At 54.5% G+C, this 21,370-nt stretch overlaps 1 protein-coding gene across 1 annotated transcript; it reads left to right on the plus strand.

Annotated features, from left to right (window-relative positions):
• The first annotated feature begins 2,869 nt into the window (after positions 1–2,869).
• Positions 2,870–8,887, plus strand: EDN2 (endothelin 2). Its single transcript, XM_004266369.4, has 5 exons — positions 2,870–3,016; positions 3,358–3,520; positions 5,104–5,226; positions 6,161–6,259; positions 8,158–8,887. Exons 1-5 carry the CDS (start codon positions 2,953–2,955, stop codon positions 8,249–8,251), a joined length of 543 nt encoding a protein of 180 aa, XP_004266417.1. The 5' UTR covers positions 2,870–2,952; the 3' UTR covers positions 8,252–8,887.
• Positions 8,888–21,370: the final 12,483 nt, after the last annotated feature.

Here is a 21,370-nt window from a genome sequence, read left to right on the forward strand (position 1 = left end):
ACCTTCCGTGAACCCCTGCCCCTCCACCTGTAGACTTTACCAGCCCAGTCAGGTAGCGGGGCCAGGTGAGAGTTGAGGCAGTGCTGCAGAGCAGCTGGCTGGGGCAGATGGAAGGAGCCAGGGCAATGGGATTGGGGGTTCCGTGCAGCCACACCAGCCAGGAGGCATAGAGGTGACTGTCAGGGCCCAGGCCAAGAGACATAGGGGGATGGGTCTGGCTTTTTTTTTTTTTTTTTTTTGCGGTACACGGGCCTCTCACTGTTGTGGCCTCTCCCGTTGCGGAGCACAGGCTACGGACGCGCAGGCTTAGTGGCCATGGGTCACGGGCCCAGCCGCTCTGCGGCATGTGGGATCTTCCCGGACCGGGGCACGAACCCGTGTCCCCTGCATCAGCAGGCGGACTCTCAACCACTGCGCCACCAGGGAAGCCCGGGTCTGGCTGTTTTTAACTCAGCTGAATTTTCTCTACCTGAAAACCAGCTCTTGCCAGTGGGGTAATGTTGTTCCCGGAATTCTTTCACCCCATAAGACCTGGGCTCACTCAGGTTCCCAGGTCCGGCCTCTCCATTTCACAGGAGTCCTGCTTTCCCGGCTCGAGCTGAGGGCAGGGAAAGAGGGAAACTGGAGTCGGGCACAGCTTCCTGAGCTGACCCTGGTTGCCGGGTGTTGACCCCTGCCCTGTCGTCATCCTCCTTTCACACCAGAGAAGGATCCTGTCTCCTGGTCCATTTAATTCTTCTGTTATGTTTCCCAGACTAGGAGCCTCTGGTTGCCTATTGTCCTGAGCAGGCACTTTGCATCTGTGCAAAGATTAGACCCGTTAGAACCTTCGCTCTCACTCCGATGGTCTTTTCTCTTTTACTTTCTCAAATCCGAGATCTTTCTTTCTCGCTACACTCTGCTTCCTTGTCCTCTCTCTCTCCCTACCTGTCTTTATCAGCCTCCCTGTTTATTTTCTTCCCCTCCCTGACCCCCTCCTTCTCCCCGCTGACCTGCTTTTCCTCTGTCTTCTCTTCACGGTTCAGTACTTCGAATCCTCTTCCCCCCCACCACCCCCGACCCCAAGCCTAACCTAGCTTAATTCCGTATTTATATTCCCTTGGAGACTCATAGAAATGACTGAGAGCATTGCTCACCTCATTCCAGAAATACTCTTCTAAATTCTTAGAGAGGCACCAGGCGGGGTAGGGCGTGAGCGCTGGGTGGGGAGTCACTGTGCTTTACTGGAGAGACCAAGACCCAAGTTCCCATCCGGGCTCTGCGTCCACCAGCCGTGTGACCTTGGCCGGACTGGGCTCTTGTCAGAGTCTCCATTTTCTCCCGGGCAGCAGTGGAGCTGGTACCCAGATGAGAACAGCTGTGTCCGAGGCTGTGAAGGAGAGGGGCCTGTAGTGCCCTGAGCACACAGTAGGTGCTCAGAAATGTTTGTTTCTGCTTCCACTGCAGCCTGAGCCAGCCTAGGGAAAGGAAGTATCTCCCGTCTTTGTTCCGTTCCGCCCTGCTCTACCAAGATCGCATACATACCTGTGTACGCACATGCACAGACCCTGGGAAGAAACAGAACTGCCTGTTTTCTCATGGTCATCTATCTCTCCCTTCTTAAATGTCTAATGGTAAAAGAACAACTGAACACAGGAACTTGGGCAGCCTGGGTTCCTGAATTTCCACAGTTCAAATCCAGGCCTTTATTCATTCATTCCCTCCTCCTCCGTCGGAGAGCACCCGCTCAGAGGCTCCTACTGTGTGGCAGGCAGGCTCCAGGCCCAGCCGTCTCTGGAGCTCTGGACCTCGAGATCATGAGAAGATAAGCCCAATGTCATGAGTCAGGCGTAAGAGCACGGGTTCTGGGAGTTCCGAGAAATGAAAGGGCCTTTCCTCTTGTGCCTGAAGACAGGGTCCCTGAGAAGGGTGGGTTCTGAGCCACCATAGGGGCGGGAGCAGAACACTGGCCCTCAGCGAGCCCCTCCACCACTTTGCCTTTTTTGCAGAAAGTCACAGAGGTGAGCCAAGGCTTCCTGTCATGTCAGAGATGGGAGGCCTTCTAAGGGGCACTGGATGTGTGTGCCCACAAGCCATCGGAAGGCCCCTTCTTGGTATCAAGGGAGTCTATGAGCCGAACAGGTTAAGCACCCAGCATTTTGGCTTTGTTTCGCAAACAAGGTCACTGAGGCCCAGGAGCGATGTCCTAGGCGGTGGCTGCGCAACTGAATAGGTTCTGGAGGGGACCAGAATTCCTGTTCCCAGGCCCCCGGGGGTGGGGGTGGGGGCTGGGGAACAAGGGAAGAAGGGTGCTTCCTGGGGGGAGGGGGGAGGAAGCAACTCCAGGCTGGTCGGAGGCCAGGGGTGAGCTGTGTCCTTCACTGGGGAAAGCAGGCCCAGAGAGGGCTCTGACTCGCCCAAGGCCACACAGCCTTGAGCAGATCTCACACCACCGAAGGGACACCCACCACCTGGTTGGCAGTAGGCAGGCAGGAAAGGGAGGTTTCTGCTTATGGGACCTTTCACTCCAAACTCTGAGCTCTGGGCAAGACCTGTGGAGCAGCCTCGGAGAGTGAGGGAGGGGGCTCAGGACACTTGGGGGATTATCTGAGGAGGCCCAGTGGGACTGGGAGGGGTCCCTGGGGGCAGCAGGGGAGCCTCAGGACGCTGGGAGGTGCTCCAGGCTCAGAGGGAGGAGCAGGGGCCTTCCCTCCCCCCTCTTTCCTTCCCCCTCCCGTTCCCCACACCGCGGGGGCTGGGGCGGGCCAGGCGCCCTGGGAGGAGGCGTTGTCCCTGGCTCCCGGCCCACCGGTGCAGCGGGGCAGGGCGGACGGGCAGGGGCGGGGCCGTGCCTGGTGTTATAAGTGGCAGCCAGGGCACCGAGGCAATGAGCTATCGGCTCAGCTTGGCAGCAAGTCGCTGGCAACAGGCGCGCTGCCTGCTCCGGTCCAGCCTGCTCACTCTGCCACCACCATGGTCGCCATGCCCACCACCTGGTGCTCCATCGCTCTAGCCCTGCTCGTGGCCCTGCACGAAGGTGAGCCCCCTGGCCTCGGCTGCTGCAACAGCCTCTGGGTTTGTTTGTCTGTGTCTCCCCCTGGGGCTGCTGTGCCCTCAAAGCCAGCTGAGGGCACACAGGGGCAGGCACGGTGGCTGCATGGGGCTGTGCAATTAGAGGTGATGCAGTCCCAGGGCAGCCATTAGACTTTCCCCCCAAGAGCCGCTGGGGCTTCCCCGGGGTTGGCCCAGAACTCCTGAGCAGTGAGAATGCCAACTTCCTCAATTATGCAAGAGGAGGAGCCCGGCGGGTCCCCCATCCCAGCTGTGCCAGGCGCCCTGACCCACCTCTCCACCTCTCTCTCCCTCCTGTGTATGCAGGCAAGAGCCAGGCTGCTGCCACCCACACCCCAGAGCAGCCAGCGCCCTTGCCCCATGCCCGAGGCTCCCACCTGCGGCTTCGCCGTTGCTCCTGCAGCTCCTGGCTCGACAAGGAGTGCGTCTACTTTTGCCACCTGGACATCATCTGGGTGAACACTCCCGGGTGAGCTTCCGTGGGGATCCAAGTGGGGCTGCAGGGGGCAAGAGTAGGGGGTGCTGGCATGCCGGGGAACCTCTGGCACACTACAGAGCTCTCCCTGGGGGTATTGGGCTAATATCAGTATCAATCAGCTTTTGCTTCAACTCCTACGTGGGGGCTGCCTGAACAGTACAGAGGGCTGTCTCATGAGAATCCTCACAGTAGCCTGGTAAGAAAGTATTGGCTCCATTTTCCAGATCAGGGTACTGAGGCTCAGAGAGGTTAATGCCTCTCCCAAGATCACACAGGAAGGAGTAAGTGGTAGGCGGAGACTCCATCCTAGGTCTGCGGACGCCAGAGCTCACAGCGGCTGTACCGTGCTGCCTCTGCATAACGTTCCAAGAATAATACGATCAATGACAGCACCCACGTCTTGACGGCACCAGTCCCTACGCCAAGCACTGCTTGTGCATTACCATCTCCTGAGCCGCCCTCCACCCCCATCCTCCCCATGAGGCAGGTACTGCTGTTGTCGCCAAATGACAGATGAGAAACCTGCTCTGTGTCACCTGGCAGAGCCAGGGTGCGGGCCCAGGGCTGTCTGTTCTGTCTGCACCCGCACTGCCTCCGGGCCACTGCATACTTCAAGTTGAAGTTTCTCTGTGTTTGTGTTTTTTTTCCCTTCCCCAAATTACAGAAGACAAGAGAAGCCCGGCACGTAAGCGTGTGTGGAGCTAATCCGTGTGTGGAGCTAACCCTGCCCGTCCCTGTGTGCTGGGTCTACCTGGAGTCTTTACAGCTCCAACCACATCGTCTAAAATTAGCACTGGCACCTAAGTTGCTGGTCCAACCGGCCACAGGGTCCCTGCCCTCCCCTGGCCCGCCTTGGCCAGACTGAATCTGAGCTCAATCTCAGCTGATCACACACACACACACACACACACACACACACACACACACACACACACCATTTTTAAGTCAAAATTCTAAGAAACAACTTTGCTGTATAGTAGAAACTAACACAACATTGTGAAGCAACTATACTCCAATAAAACTTTTTAAAAAACAACAACAGAAAAACAGCCTCTAAGAAACATTTATCACCCTTCCAGACAAGTGGTGACCAGGTGGGGGCAGCTTAGCTCTGAGCCTGCATGTTTACTTCTGTGAGATGGCATTTCCTCCTCTCCTCCAGGACAAGCTGAGGGTCTTCTTTGAGGACAGGGGGACCAGCCTGGTTGCATCAGCTCACGTTCCTGTCCGGGCGGGCAGGGAGGGGCGGGAAGGACAGCTTCCACCCCCTCCTCCCCATGTTGAGAGTCCTACTGAGCAGGACCCGTGGGAGTTGAGGGGGAGCAAAGGCCCAGAGAGGGGAAGGGTCTTGCCCTGGGCTACCTGGCACCTAAGGAGGAGCCTGTGGTGGGACTTCTTGAGGTGAGGAGCTGGTTACTTTTGCTGCCACCCTGGTGGCATGGGTGGCCGTCCCAGAGTGCAGTGTGGACAGTCTCAGCTTGCCAGCGGTCCTGGTTTATCTAATCCTCTCTCTCGATTTCTCTCTCTCTCTCTCTCCACCCTACACCACTACCTTGCTGGCTGCGCGCCCACAGACAGACAGCTCCTTACGGCCTGGGAAACCCGCCAAGACGCCAGCGTCGCTCTCTGCCAGGGCGCTGTGAATGCTACAGCGCCAGCGACCCCGCCTGTGCCACCTTCTGCCATCGAAGGCCCTGGTAAGTGGGCACCCAGCCTGCAGGGTCCAGGGGTGGCTGCTGGCCTGGATCTGCCCTGGAGGGCAGCAGAGGAGCAGGGTCCTAGGGGCCCAGAGGCTGCCCTGGGTTGTTGGGCAGCATACCTTCCTGCGGGGAACCAGTCACCCCTGAGTGCCAACCCATCTCACTGCCCAGCTCTGGGGGCTTCTGAGAGCATTACGTCCCTACCCCTGGGCAGGGGGGATTCTCCCTAGGTGACAGCTGAGGCAGCTTAGGCCCAGAGAGGGGACAGGACTGGTCCTGTCAGGCCACACAGCTAGTCAGATGGAGAGCTGGGCCTTCGGCCTTGTCCACTGACAAGGGGTTCTGGTTCGGACCTGAGGCTCAGGGAACTTCGGAACTTTCTCAGTTGAGAAGTAACTTCGGAGCTGGGAGGCCATGGCACCATCCCAGGGTTGTCACAGAGCTGCTGGGAGAGCCTTTGCCAAGTCTCTGAACCCTCTGGGCCTCAGTTTTCCCGTCTATAAAAGGGAGGAGAGACTTTCTTCCTTCCCTCCTCCACTTGGAGCATTTGGGAAAGTAGAAACTGACTTCACCATCCCTAGCCTCCTATTCCCATGACAGTTTACAAGAAACTTCTCCCCTGAGACTCCAGCTGTGGCTCCACCCCTGCCTCAGTTTCCCCTGCAAAGGGCCTGGCTCAGCTGCAGGTGGCTGGATTCTGGGAAGGCCAGCCACCCAGCTGCCTCTTTCTGAGGCTAAGAACACATTCCCCATACCTCAGTTTTCCTCAGTCCCCACCGCACCTGGGAAAGGAAGGATGCCAGGTGCACAGGGTGGAAATGGATCTGCTCCTGAGGGCAGGTCGGTGGGTGGCGGCTGGGCCAGGCTTACAGCCAGGTGGCCTTGGGGCTCTGAACAGCCCCTCACTTGGGCCCTAATGCTGTTCTTTTAGGACTGAAGCTGTGGCAGTCCCAGGCAGCGGGTCCTCTGCAGCCATGTTCCAGGCTGATAAGACATGGGCCACAGCAGGAGAGCTCCTCCAGCAGCTGAGGTGAGGGGCACCTGCACTGATTGAGCATCTTCTGTATGCCTTGCACATTTCCCAATAGAAGCTCAGAGAGGTGAAGGTGTTTGCCCAAGGTCACACAGCAAGCTGTCCTCTGGCTAACTCCAGAGCCTGTGCTCTTAATCACTATGCTCTTTGTTACCACCAGACCTGGAAGGAGACTTTTATAGAGGGTTCGAGGGCTTGTGACTGTGGAAGGTCCACAGGTATTCATTCAGGCTGTGTCTGAATCAAGCATCTCCCACATGCTGGGGTCCAGAGGGGTCAACCACCCGGCCTGCTCCCTCTCTGTGTCCCAGACTAGATTGCCTCCCTGGCGGCCTCAGCATGGCTCAGCTCAAGGCTTGGCACCCAGGAGGTGCCCATGGAAGTTTGTCCAACCAAACTGACTTGAGAACAGAAACCCCACAGCCGGGCTTCCCTGGTGGCACAGTGGTTAAGAATCCGCCTGCCAATGCAGGGGACACAGGCTCGAGCCCTGGTCAGGGAAGATCCCACATGCCATGGAGCAACTAAGCCCGTGTGCCACAACCACTGAGCCTGAGTGCTAGAGCCCATGAGCCACAACTACTGAGCCCGCGTGCTGCAACTACTGAAGCCCGTGCGCCTATAGCCTGTGCTCCGCAGCAAGAGAAGCCACCGCAATGAGAAGCCCGTGCACCGCAACGAAGAGTAGCCCCTGCTCACCGCAACTAGAGAAAGCCTGCACGCAGCAATGAAGACACAAAATAGCCAAAAAGAAAAAAGGAAAAAAAAAGAAAGAAACCCCACAGCAACCATGCAGCACAGTGACTAAAGGGGCAGCTTCTGAGCCAGAACTTCCTGCCTTGAACCCCAGCCCTACCACAAACAAACTTTGTGACCTTGGTCTTATCACTTAACGTCTCTGTGCTTCTGATTCCCGTCTGTGAGGCGGGGACAGCAGTGTATCCACCTCATGGGCTTGTTGTAGGTTAGACAGGTTGACACACATGAAGACACTCAAACAGGGCCTGGCCTGAGGGAGCTCTGGAGGTCTTTGCCATCCCCACTTCTGTCCCTCAGGGCTCCTCGTGGCTGGCCAGTGCAGGGGTGCAACCTGGCCCCTCGGGGGCTCCCATTTCTGTGGGGAAGCAGAAACATAGGAGAAAAGGCAGAATGGTGGGATAGGTAGGACCCAGGCTATACTTAGGAACTGTCTTAGGATGAAAAAATTCAAGATAGGACTTTGCAAGTGTTCGGCACTCCGTCATTAGCAAAGAGTTTACTTTGCCAACCTGTACTCAGTCTCACACAAGTTGAGGCCTGATTTTATTTTACAGGCCAAGAAAGGGGCTCAGAGAGGTTGAGACCCTTGTCCAAGTTCCCATAGCTGGGAACCAAAGCCAGCCTCCTAGCTCCCAGTCTAGAATGCCTTGAGCCAGGATGAGGCCACTTGGATGACACGAGTCCCCACCAGGGTCTCAGCCAAGTTCAAAGGGCAGCTAGGACCCATACCTGTCTGGGTTGGACCACCTTGAGCTGGACCTTGAGGAATGGGAATTTTAGGGGGTGGAGTTTGGGTGACGGAAGGTAAACAGCCTGGAAGGAGCAGCACGGACAGAGTTGTGGAAGTGGGAAGGCGGTCGGGGGAATCCACTGGGCTGCTCTTAGCCGTCCAGTCACTCTGGTTGCACTTGATGTTGAACATCAGTTTTGCCAAAGCTCCCTGTGGGCAGAGCAGCTTCTAACCTGGTCTGGCCTCTCCTTGATGTTCAGACCTTGTTTTCAGGGTCAGCTGTGGCCACCCGCTGACCCCATGGCTGTGAGTAAGGGATCCGTCCCCTATGGCCGCTGCCTCTCACAGGGAACTCTTGAGTGATCTATATTTCCTGAGATGCTTAATTGACCTCTCTCAATTCCAGGGACATTTCTGCAGCCCAGATCCGCTTTGCTAGGCGACAGCAGAAAGCAACAAGGGAGCCCAGGCCTACACACTCCAGGTGGAGGAAGAGATAGCTCTGGAAGCCGGAGGAATTCTGGGAAGAAAGCCTGCGTGGAGCCGGGAGGAGAGGGCCATCCTAGGGCTGGGAGACCCTCCGCCTGTTTCCTGGGCCAGGAAACCCACCTGCTGGAGTTGGTCCAAGCTCTGGCGTCCTCGCCCTGTGGAGGGGGCCTCCCTCAAGGCAGCTCCATGCCCTCACACTGCCCGGGAAAGCCATCAGCCCCCAGGCTGCAGCCCGGCCCCCCATGCTGGCTCTGGCCCGACAGCCCTGCTGAAAGGAACGGCGTGGGGAGTGCGCTAACCTGGAGGCCACATTCCAAGAGGTGTCCTGTCTAGTGGCTGCAAACCAGGAATGATGTGTGGTGGTGGACGTTCACAACTAAGCCAGCTGTAGAGGCTGGATGGGTCTATCCAGGACTGAAGTCCCAGTTGGGCCCCGTCTGTCCCCTCCAGCTCTCCCTCCCCAGAGTCCTTGTACCTTCATACCCGGGGACACTCCTGATGAGAAGGGCCTGGTCTGCTTCACCTGTCTGTATATAACTTATTTGCTCTGAGAACTTTGAAAATTCTGATTATTTATTTTAATGTATTTTTTTAGACTCTCAATTATTTACCTGTGAACTTGCGTTTGTAATAAACAATGAAAGGGTGCTCTAGTATTTTGTCTTGCCTGAGGAGGGGGTGGGAGGCACCTCTCAGCAAGGGGCTGCTTGGAAGTGAAGGGAACCCAGGAAGGGGAAGAAAAGAGCCTGGGACAGGTGGCTCAAGCCCTGAGTTCCACACCCCTTTGCCCTGGCTGGGCATCTCTGGTTGCTAACCCACCCTCTCTGGACTTTTGTCTATCATGTGCCTGGACAGCCATTTGCAGTTTTTTTTTTTAAGTTTATTTTATATTGGGGTATAGTTGATTAACAATGTTATGCTAGTTTCAGGTGTACAGCAAAGTGATTCAGTTATACATATACATGTATCTAGTCTTTTCAAATTCTTTTCCCATATAGGTTATTACAGAATATTGAGCAGAGTCTCCTGTGCTATACAGTAGGTCCTTGTTGGTTATCTATTTTAAATATAGTGGTGTGTATATGTCAATCCCAAACTCCCAATTTATCCCTTCCCCCCACCTTTCTCCTTTGGTAATCGTAAGTTTATTTTCTAAGACTGTGAATCTGTTTCTGTTTTGTAAATAAGTTCATTTGTATCATTATTTTTAGATTCCACATATAAGTGATATGATATGATATTTGTCTTTCTCTGACTTACTTCACTTAGTATGGTAATCTCCAGGTCCATCCATGTCGCTACAAATGGCATTATTTCATTCTTTTTCATCAGCCATTTGCAACTATGACATCCAAGGTCCCAAGACCTATGTTTCCATCAGGCCAGTAAGCGCTGGCCAGACCTTTCACAAAAGCGTATTTGGAAGGAGTCAAGAGTGTGAGGGTGCCAGGATCTACTTCTGCTCTAGGTGCCCTGTCCCGCCAGGGGCCACCCCTGAGGTCTGGAGCAAGTCTCTCCAGTGAGGGCTGGTGTCGGAGGGATTCCAAGGCTGTGTGCAGCCCTACTGGCTGGTGATGGGTGTTGTGATGGAGTCACAGTGTGGCCCTTGTCCCTCACCCTGGGCCTGGGACAGACCCTGCTGGGGTCATTCAACACTGCTCTGACTTAAGAAGCCCAGGGCTCTAGGCCTGGGCTGGCCAATCATGCCAAGGCCCAAGAAGCTGCACACCTGAGTCCCAGGGATGGCCAGAAGCCAGGGCCACCCCCACTGGCAGCTGCCTACACCCATAGCCTCCATTACTGCCAAATCCCCCTGCAAGCAAGCTGTCCCCTTTTCCCCTCGCCGGCCCCTGCTGGGAACGGCAGGCTGTAGCCTGGGCCAGCTATTGAAAATTAATTCTTTACACACCTACTGTAAGCCTGCCTTGTCCATGAAGCCAGCCCCGACCCCCTCATGGGAGAATAACATGTTGACACATATTAAACTCCTACTGTATACTGGCACTTTACCCAGATGAACTCACTTCATCCTTGCCACAATCCTATGACATAGGTACATTTATTATTCCCATTTTACAGATGAGGAAACTAATGCATAGAGAAGGCGACTGACTTGCCTAATGCCACACAGCAAGTAAGTGGAAGCATCAGGATTTGAACCCATAGTCTATAGTACACATGTACGTATGTACGTATTGAAAAAACATTTGTTGATTGAATTCATGGATCACCACTGTAATATGACATTGAACAAATCTTTCCCTTTCTGAGCCTCAGTTTTTTAATCTATAGAACGGAAAACAATAGTCTCCACCTTGTAGAGCTGGTGTGAACCCTAAATGGATGAGTTATGGTGCTGGGCTCAGCTGTGGGCCTGATAAGAGGCAGGAGCTGCTTGTCAGGCCATCAGTGGTGATGATGTAATGCATGGGACAGCCACAGAGCTGCAGGACCTGATGGGAAGGGAGATTGGGGCTGGCTGGGGTGCAGAGGAGTGGTCAGAGAAAGACTCAGGACTAAGATGCTACTGCCATGGCCTCAAAGAACAGTGAGACTCAAATCAATAGAAAGAAAATGAAGAGGGAGCTCCAGACAGAGGAGACAGGAAGGGTAAAAGCTTGGCAGTGGGAGTGACAATGGCATTCCCCATGGAGGACCCCATGTGGCCAGAACACGGTCGGGGGAGATGGCAGCAGGACATGAAGCCAGAACACCCTGGAGGCCAAAGTAAGGAGGCTGGATCTTGTTTCATGGGCCCTGGGGACCCATGAAAGATCTACCAGCACCGGGGACCTGGTCAGAGCCCGGCTTTGGAAAAATGCCACCAGAGGGCCGCACAGGGCAAGAGCAAATGAGGAGACAGAAGACAGAGGAGCAAGTTCGCTACTGGCCCTTAGGGGTCCATTCTGAGTGGTGAGGGTTGTTGTGATGGAGCTGGCCTAGTTACTTACTTCCTACTGCAGCCCAGGATCCCAGCACACCTCTCAAATCTCACTGAGCCTGACGCCAGGGAAATCTCACTCCGCAGAGGCCCAGCATCCCATTCAAAATGACCCTGCCCCCTTGGAAATCCCAAAGCAACAGCCAAAGGCAAGGCTAGGCAGCTGTGTGGGGCAACCCCATGATGGCAGATGCGATAGACGCCAGGCAGAGCAACGTAGGCTGAGGGTGTGTCAGAGGCCCAGGGAATTAGGCATTCACTGCCCTGGCCAGAGTTCAGAGATCAGCGACCCAAGTGATTAAGTGACAGAGATGATTAAAGGGAGGAGAGGAGGCCCAGGAAGCAGGTAAAGAAAGGCAAGAGGATAACATAATCCCCTGGATCCTGATTTCCAGGAAACCGGGGCCCCTGGCTTGGGGCCTGCACTAAAGAGAGCCCTGCTCTAGCCCTCCGCCAGCCATGCCTCTCTCCCGAGATGAGAAGTGTGCAGGGTCAAAGGTCGTGGGCACTCAAAGTCTGAGCCTGCTTCTGGACCACATTCCAGGTAGCCGGGGCCCCAGAAGTGTGGGGGAAGGTGGGATAGAGTTTGGAAGAAGCAGAGGAAAATTTACGAAGAGCAGCTGTCGAGTCAAATTGAACCCTGGGAAGAAAGGCGTCAACATTTTAGAAAGCTTGTCTGGATTTTGTGGGACAAGATCTCCCCCTTTTCCTGCCTTTTTCTGCCTTTTCCATCAACTCTCACAGGTTTTGTCAAGGATTTCTGAGCCAAGTTTGTGTTCCTTTTGATTGGAACACCAGGCAGAGATAGGCCAGAAGGGGGCACAGGCTGACCCAGATTTATGCGGGTCACATGCACACATGGAAGCAGAGGCAGAGGGGAGTCCGGTCCCATGTCCGGGGCTGTGCGGCCTGATACATATCTAGGCTAAAAACCGGCCCTTTCCTGCCCTGGGCTGCCTCTCCCTCCACCCCCTCACCCAGCCAAGAACCCCAAGGAATTAGTTTCACTCTTGCTTTCTCACTCTCTGAATCTCAGGGTTTGGGGTTGAGAAAAGTCATCTGCCTATCAGAGCAATGAATCGTTGGAATGTGGCCATCCGTACATTCAACCATTATGAACAATCACCGTTCAAAGACTCATGAACAAGACAGACACAGGCCCTGCCCTCGCAGGCCAAGAGAAGAGCCCTTCCAGAAAGCCCTGTTAATATGAAGACAGAAGTGATAGCGAACGTTTATGGAGCGCTCATTGAGCTCTCACTGCATGTGGATTCCTTGCTTCCTCGCAGCAACCTTACGCAGCAGGTTCTATCATTATTATTCCCATTTTAGAGAAGAGATAACTGAAAGGTTATGTAACTCACGCAGATCTCACGGCTAATACGTGGCTGAGCTGGGGATTTAAATCTCAGGCTCTCAGCTTGTTTGCTGTCCTGCGGCTCTAAGAGGGTAGGTCCACAGTGTGATGGAGCCCCTGGTGGGGGAGCCCGGGAGGCTTCCTGAAGGAGGTGATGTCTAAGCCAAGATCAAGGAGATCAGTCAAGGGAAGGAGGAGGGTGGATAAGAGTGTTCCAGGTGGAAGGAACAGCAGAGGTGAAGGCTCTGTGGGGAAGAGAGATATTCTCAGCCCCTCTCAGGGAGCAAAACAAGGAGGGGGCATGGGGAAGGCTGGAGATGGGCAGGCAGGAATGGGCAGCGCCCTCCTGAGCGCCTGGCAGGGGGAGGGGCTACAAGCAGGGAAATCCACAGCAGCTATCACCACCACCTGCCCCCAACCTTGCCACAGCCTCAGACAATTTCTCCCTGGAGAATACTACCATCCCTGAAACATGCCTTTGGATCAAACCACACTTGCTGCCCTTGACGTCTCACAGGCTGGCAGGGAAGACAGACAAGGGCAAAGTGAAGGGACAGGAAGTAGGTAAGTTATGGGCTGCCCTTCCAGCTGGGGGGGCGGGGGTGGAGGGGAGGGTTTGGAGAAGGAGTAGGGTTTGCACATGCTGGGACGAGGGAAAGGGCTGGAGCATGGAAGAATCCGAACAGAGGCAGCCCGTCTGATCGGCAAGGGCCAGGCTGGGAAGAGCATCCAGTGCCAGGAATTCGAACTTGAGCGATGGGGAGCCAGCGAAGGTGGCTAATCAGGGGCGAGAGCCAGGACAGGAGCTGGCCTTGGGCGGCTGGCTTACCCTCGGCCCTTCCCACCTCCCCAGCCAGTGCTTCCAGCTCAAAGGGGCCCTCCCAGCCCCTCGAAGGGGAGAGCAGAGTGTGGGCCTCTCCTCTGCCTGCCAGGGACCTGAGCCAAGAGCCCTCAGCAGCTCGGAAGGGGGCCATGTGCGGGCCCGCCAGGAACTCTGGAAGAGGAATGTGGCCTAATTAATTCTCCAAAGCTCAGAGGGCCTCGCCTTGTGGGAGCAGCTGCCAGGACAGGCCTGCCAGGACGGCACGGGCCCAGCCCGTCTATCACTGTGTGCGGGGACAGCAGGCTGGGAGGCCCAGAGACAGGGGCCCAGGGGGCCAGCCCCTTGCCTCCAGGCACACACGTGTCCTCCAGCCCCTTCACAGTAAATAATGCAATAATAGTAACAGTAATAGCAACAGCGCTTGAGGGCTTAAAGTGTGCTAGGCCCTGTGTGAAGCCTGTTGTACTCACTTCTCATCTAATCATTACAAGGAACCAGTGAGGTGGGTACCGTTATGATCTCCATTTTGCAGATAAGGAAACTGAGGCTCAGACGGGTGAATTTCCCAGACCAGGATCCTGCAGTCAGACAGCACAAGCAGGGAAGCTGGGATTCGGACCTAGGGAGTCTGGGCCCCGAGACCATGTTGTCATTACCACCATGCTGGGCTGGCTCGGCGGGGGAAATCAAGGCCCAGGGAGGGGGGATGCCTTTCCCAAGGACAGCGGATTAAAAAAAGGCCCTGGGATAGTGAATGGGGTAAGTACCTGCAGGGAGAAAGGCCGCGCCCCTGTCCTCTGCTTGGATCGCCTTCCCCTGAGGTTTCTTATGGGGCTCTTCCTTTCCTGGCCAATAGGTCACCCTCAGTGATTCACTACTCCAGGCAGGCGGGGCTGGAGGAAGCGATCCCGTCTCCTGGAGTCTCCACCCATTTGGTCCCAGTGACATGGTAACAGCACCGCCGGCTGGGTGGCGTGTTCTCAAAGACTCCTCCTAGCGACCCTATCCCCCCTCCACGGGCTGGGGCTTGAGGGTACACCATGGCCATGAGAGCCTCAGAGTGATGCAGAGACGGGCTGGACCAGGGCCTTTCAGCTAGAAAGTGGCAGACCCAGGACAAGATGGGCACCCAGAGTGGCCTGAAGCCAAGACTCTGCCCTTCCCCGACAGCAGACCAGGAGGAGGGCAGTGTAGCCACATCCCATCCCTTCTCTGACCCTGTTTCTCATCCGCTGTATGGGGATAAGAGGACCAACCATATAGGCTTGTCCTGGAGTTCATTAATAACAGCTCACACACTATGGGTACTTCTTGTGTCAGGCACTGTCCCAAGTACTTTATTTAATTTTTAAAAATTTTCCAAAACAAGATTTTATTCATGGCTATATAACATATCACCATAAGGCTGTACCACATGTATTTGTTACTCTGTAGGTGTGTATTTAAGTTTGTCCCATTTCCCACCAATCCAATAAACACCGTGTGCTACATTTATACATAAATTTTATATTCATTCCTAATTCTTTTTTGCTGCATATTTTTTATTGGGACTTAATTCACTGTTTTAAAGTGTACAATTCAGTGGTTTTTTTTATATATTCACAGTTACACAACCATCACCACTATCTAATTCCAGAACATCTCCATCACCCCAAAAAGAACATCTCACTGCTCATTAGCAGTGACTCCCCATATCCCACTTCCCTGGTCCCTATAAATTAGGAATCTACTTTCTATCGCTATGGATTTGCCCCTTCTGGACATTTTATATCAACGGAATCATACAATAAGTCGTCTTTTGTGTCTGCCTTCTTTCACTTAGCATAATGTTTTCAAGGTTCATCTATGTCGGAGCATGTGTCAGTATGTCATGCCTTTCCATGACTGAATAATATTCCCTTGTAGAGACAGACCACATTTTGTTAATCCATTTGTCTGCGTTGTTTCCACTTTTTTGGTTTAAGCATGTTATTTTAGCCCTCAGCGACCCTCTGGGGAGATGCTGTGTTATCATCGTATAGACAACAAGATTGAGGTCCAGAGAGGTTAAGTAACCCACACCAGGTCACTTAGCTAGTGAGCAGCAGTGGTGGGCTTTGCCCCAGAAGTCTGGCTACAGAGACCATGGCCTTAACCACTAAGCATCACTGTCTCCTCAGTCAAAGTAAGATAGTGTAGGTCAACACCCACAGCAAGCAACTGCACCAGAGGTGGCACCCATAGGGCACTTAGCGAAGGGTGGCTTTTCTCAGCGGCATTTCTGAAGGTGGCAGAGCCAGGGTCTGCCAGGCAGAGCCCCAAGCTAGAACAGGGGTGTCAGGGCACCCAATGATAAAGGATTGCTATCTCGGCACACGGGTAGTTCTCCCAGGGGACATCTCTCCACACCTGGGGGGAGCTGCTCCCTCTGCAGCACATCTTTGGCCTGCACCCCAGAGCCCATCTCTCCACGCATCCCCACCTACGCAGCCATGGCTCCTCTCCTGGCCCCAAGGCCCTGCCACTGGGCAGCTGAGGTAGGATCCTTGGGTGAGGTCAAGGTCAGAGCTGCAGTTGAGGTCATGTGGATGGGTCGCTGCCTCCTCTGGCCTCCATCTACTAAATAATGAGATAAGAAATCTTAATACTTTCTCTTTTTTAAAATTACAAAGTTAGGACAATACATACACAAGAACTTGTGGCTTTAAAAAAATGAAAAGAATATGGGAGCTTCTAAAATAAAGTTTCCTCCTGACCTCCCTCTCCAAGGCAACCACTCTGAGAGTGGGGTAAGTAGCCTTTTCCTATGGATTCAGGTATATGTTTTCTAATGTTTTAGAGGTGTTTAAAATAATAAATGGTGACATGAGTCTCCCTATTCTGAGGCCTTCTTCTCTCACTCCAAAGGCCTCTCACTTTCTAGACCGGTACACAGAGATCCACCCCTATCTGAATTTTAACAGCTCCACGTGGTCCCTGGCATGGACAGACTGCTGTTACTTGACCATCACCCGCTGATGGCTTTGGGAAGGCCTCCATTTACCATTTTCATGAACATGCTGCAGTAAACACCTCGTTTATACATCTTTGTCCTCAAAGAACCGAGTTTTAGACATGAAATTGCTGGGCCAAAGACAAGCACATTTTAAATATTCTGCCAAGAATGAGGTTCTGATTTGCAATCTTGTCCCCACTAGGTGCAAGGGCCCTTTCCTCACAAGCCTTCCAGCACAGGGTTTTATCCATCTCTTATTGTTTGCTACTCTGATAGCGAAACCACTTCTTCACAAGGAATCTGATATGCAAAAGAGAGACGCCTGATGCCACCCGGATTGGGGAGGGTGAGGGGCCTGGAGACACTCCATGTCCCACCCTATCCCCTGGTACAGAGGACCCCTCCTAGGGTCTTCCAGCGCTGCTCTCCAGGATCCTGTTTGGCTGCAGGCCTGTCCCTCTGAGGCTGGCGTGAGCCCCCAGCCTCTCAGTCCTGCCCAGTGGTTTGGCCCTTCAGGGAGCTAAGGATGGAGGAGGGGCTGGCCAGTCTACTTCCTCAGCTGACTCCACCCTTCCCAAATAGATGCGCCTTTGAGTAGGGCGCTCCTGGCGACAGCATTGTCATGGCTAATCACGTGTGGTGGGGGACGGTGGGCACCTGAACCTGCAGATGTTTTGGAGAGGGCGATCCTGGGGAGTCCAGCCTCCCCCTCAGCCTGCAATCCAAACTAGCCTTTTAGAAAAGGCTGGATCCTGGTCTTGCCTCTGCCCAGACCTTGCTGTGTAGACCCAGGCGGGCCACTGTCCTTTCTGGGCTCCAAGCGCCCAGCTGCCAGGCCGGGGAAGTCCCTCTCGCGGGGTAGTTGCTGAATCTGCTCCCTCTGGAGACTCTGCACTTGCCACGTGCATGAGTCACTCCGCAGGGGGGAGGATGGCTCCTGCTGGGAGTTGGCAGACTCAGGGCAGGGGAGGGCAGGCTCCCGCCCTGCACCTTTGATGCTGCGTGGTGAGCTTGGCACACTGGAGTCCCACCTGGCTAACGTGAGACCAAGTGTGAGCACACGCTCGCAGGGCACACCAACGTGTGAAATGTATTCTTGTGTGCCGCCTGGGGATCCTTCTGCCGGTGTCCAGGCATTCAGGTTTGTGTCTCGTAGGATGGCTGTCCATACACAATCCTCCTGTGTGCACGTCGACACGTACAAGTATGTGTGCCTGAGTGTCCCTGAGAGTGTAAGTCTTCGCCTGGTTGTGGCTGCCTAGATGTGTGTGCATACGTGTGCCTACATCCGTGTGCATGCGTGAGAGTGCAGGCGTACCTGCAGGATGTGCGTGCAAGTCCATGATTAGGGATTACAGGTGTGTGGGCGCACCGGTGACACAAGCATACAAGCTAATGTGTGTATTTGTGTCTGCGCATGTGTCAGAACACATGCATAGAGTGTCCGTAAGTGTCGATGGAGAGCATCCACGTGTGTGGATCTAGAGGTGCTTCTGTGTGCGTGTGGGCACAGCTGTGTATGGAACTACTGCAGTGTGTCTCTCTGCTGATGCAGATACACACAGGTGTGCATTTGCACCCCAGGAGGTGCCACCTCAGGGTCTGCAAACCATGACATCTCCTCCAGGGCCCATCCTACATGGCCTGGACCTCTCTCCTCTACGCACACTGAGGAACCAACAGAGGGACAGTGTCATTGCTTTCATTACAGGCAGATTGATTATTTTAGTAATTAGTAAGTCGTTATAAACCTTACTGAGTTTAAGTACAAACATGGATATATCATAGATGCAAAATGCATATGGAATCTGAACAAGAAGCATGAAAGTGAAGGATTTCCCACCCCAATCTGGGATGGCAGTGGTGGATAAGTACACGCAGGGCTCAGAAAGGCAGGAGAGGGAGGGGGCAGAGCAGAGAACCCCTGCCTCTGTTTCCAAGGCTGCCCAGCCCTGACCTCCATCCCCACCCCCACCAAGGGAGATATTGTTCTGGGCCCAGATGCCCCCAACTCTGGCTTGAGTGGGAGTGGGGGAGTGAGGGTGTCAGACCATCCCCTGCTCTGACAGCAACCAGGCAAGGCAGGTCCCTTCTCAGCCTCCCTCTGTAACTCAGGGATAATCATACCTACTTGGGGTTTCTCAAGGAACCTCAAAATATAAGCTCTGATATCTGCCCACCTCCTTCCTCCCCTCAGAACAATTTCTATCCCCACACCCCAGCTCCTCCGCTTCTCTCTCAGCCTGAACTGCCTCCTTGCCCCAGGCCTGACCCACGAACTGCTACCCGCCTGTCCAAACCCACGCCCGTGCCACCACCCAGCCACACATTTGTCATCTCAGCTGGACTGTGAACTCCCAGGGTAAGAAAGGCTCAGGCATTCCTGGGTTCCTAGAGCCCACACCAGCCTGGCACGGCTTAGATATCAGGCACGGTTTGATTTTAGAAACTGAAGATAAGGGGAGGGGAGGGAGGAGGGCTCTGGGAGGAGCAATGTTTGGTAAACACGGCAGGTCGCTGGGTGCCCCAAGACTGGATGAGTCAGCCTGACCCTTGGCCTGGAGAACGGAAGGAAAAGCATCATTTGTCAATCTCCACCAGGTGCCAGCATCACCCATGCACTTGATCCCCACCACACACCTGGGAGGTAAGCAGTACTTTTATTCCCATTTTACAGATGCAGAAACTGATCCTCAGAGAAGATGAATCAGCAGCAGAGCTGGGACTCAAGCCCTCCTAACTCAGCACCTTCACCAGGCTCTCCCATCATGTTCCATCTCTCCTTCTCAAGCCCCACCCACATTCCCAGCACTTAGCAGGAGTCCGTGGCTCTATCCCAGGGGCTTTGGAAAATGCCCTCAGGAGCAGCCCTTGATCATAAAGGATAGGGGTGGTGGATAGATACCCCAGCTTCCTCACGCCATGGGTGGGGCGACCCTGAGACTGGTTCCACGCCGTCTCCCGGAGGTCCCCAGTGGGGCTGAGCCCCGCTTTCCACCTGCTGCTCATTAACTTGCCTGTGTTGGCTGCCCTTCCGGTCTTACTTCCACGTCCTTTATAGCTTCCTGAAATCACCTCAAAAATAAATCCATGCCCTAGCTCAGGTCTTCTCCGAGGGCCCCAACCCAAGACTGAGGGGCAGCAGCCATGAGTCCCTAGGAAGCCAAGAGGACCTCGCTGCAAAGGGATCTCTGCCTCAGAGGCCCTGAGACACGTGCAGGGCCAGAAGCACCTCAGCACAAGTCTGGGGCCATGGGAGGAGCCGCGGCAGGCGGGAGGCCAGCCCAGCTGCAGCTCTAGCACTGTGCACAGTGTCAGGTCGGGGTGCAGGGCTGCAGGTACACCGGGGTAAAGAGGACAGCAGGGTGTGAGTGCAGTAGCTGATGGGAGCAGCACTTATCTTAGTGCCCAAGACCACACCCGTACCTCCCTCCCTTCTGCAGAACTGGGCCAGGGACAACTATGTCCTGGCAGGTCCCAGGGCAGATCCCGGCTGGAAAACCCCAGGGCACCCCGCTGACCCTCTCCTGCTCAGCGCCTCTGGTCTGGGTCCTGGCAGGGCAGGGACACTGCCTGGGGAAGGTCCTAGACAGGGATCTGAGCAACTCAGTGCCTCAGTTTCCCATTCATGAAATGGCACAGGGCCCTGGTGGGGCTGAGGAAGTGAATGAAGGCATCCCAGCATACCTCAGAGGGATCCTGTTCTCTGATTCTGCCAGGAAATTATCTGCACACAAAACATTAGATGTGGCACATCCTACACCCCTAAGCCTTTCAGAAGAGGGTATTACTTAATGCAGAGGAGTTAAATTCTAATGGTGGAAATTCAAGCATTGAGAAGACATAGCTTGACTTTGCGGATTGGCCTTCCTTACACCCCTCAAACCACACCATGTCAACCCCCAGGCAGGCAGTGGGAAGAGCACAGGCGTTAGTGCCAGACAGACTTGGGCTCCAATCCTTGGTGACTCAGAAAAGCCCCTCAACCTCTCTGAGCTTCAGCTTCGTTGGCTGTGAAATGGGTTGACCATGCCCACTGACGCAGGTAAGCATCTTCTATCTCCTTTAGTCCTCAGTCTGGTGAAGAAGTAACTCTGATCCCCAGTTGATGCAGTAGAGACCCAGAGAAGAGGAAGCAGGTGCTAAGGAGGCCAGCCCCTGCTCACGTGGGTCCACAGTGGTCCAGGACCTGCCTGCCCCCTGCCCAGGGGCCCCTAAGGCCTGGGCTGTGCCCTGTCCATTCCAGCATTCCCCTGCTTGGCCCAGCCCTGACCCGAGGCTCACCTACTGCCCGGTTCCTGCACCTGGCCCGTGGGGCAGCCAGGGCTGGGTCTTCAGTATCCGCATTCCTCTGGGATAAATACCTTTGGCCTCAGGAATTCTGGGAGCTGGGCCAGCTGGGCCATGACCTTATCCTACTCCCCTGGGACGCTCTTAAAGCCTCACAGCACCTGGGCGAGGCAGGCATGGCCCAGCCACAGAGGGAAACTGACGGCCACTGACTTCATCCAGAAAAGGAAACCAGAGGCCTCCGTGGTTATCCTCAGTAAGGATCAGGACAGCAGAAGATGAAAAATGAAATCAAAGCAAGCAATGGACTGGCAATTCCGCTTCCGGGTATATACCCCCAAAGAAATGCCTAGAGATGTTCATCAGAAAATGTATACTAGAGGGCTTCCCTGGTGGCGCAGTGGTTGAAAGTCTGCCTGCCAATGCAGGGGACACGGGTTCGAGCCCTGGTCTGGGAAGATCCCACATGCCGTGGAGCAGCTAGGCCCGTGAGCCACAATTACTGAGCCTGTGCGTCTGGAGCCTGTGCTCCGCAACGGGAGAGGCCGCGATAGTGAGAGGCCCGCGCACTGTGATGAAGAGTGGCCCCCACTTGCCGCAACTAGAGAAAGCCCTCGCACAGAAACGAAGACCCAACACAGCCAAAAATAAATAAAATTTTTAAAAAAAGATAAAAGTGTACAGGTTTTAATTAAATAAAAAAAAAAAAAAGAAAATGTATACTAGAGTATTCAGCCTTCCTATG

The sequence above is a fragment of the Orcinus orca genome, chromosome 1 (genome assembly GCF_937001465.1).
Source record: "Orcinus orca chromosome 1, mOrcOrc1.1, whole genome shotgun sequence".
Classification (NCBI taxonomy): domain Eukaryota; kingdom Metazoa; phylum Chordata; class Mammalia; order Artiodactyla; family Delphinidae; genus Orcinus; species Orcinus orca.

Bases quoted from the DNA above. Each gene is read 5' to 3' on its own strand.
- EDN2 (XM_004266369.4), top strand. From the start codon at position 2,953: ATGGTCGCCATGCCCACCACCTGGTGCTCCATCGCTCTAGCCCTGCTC. The intron at 3,521-5,103 runs GTGAGCTTCCGT...GCGCGCCCACAG, and splicing joins ATCTGGGTGAACACTCCCGG to ACAGACAGCTCCTTACGGCC. The intron at 5,227-6,160 runs GTAAGTGGGCAC...CTGTTCTTTTAG, and splicing joins TTCTGCCATCGAAGGCCCTG to GACTGAAGCTGTGGCAGTCC.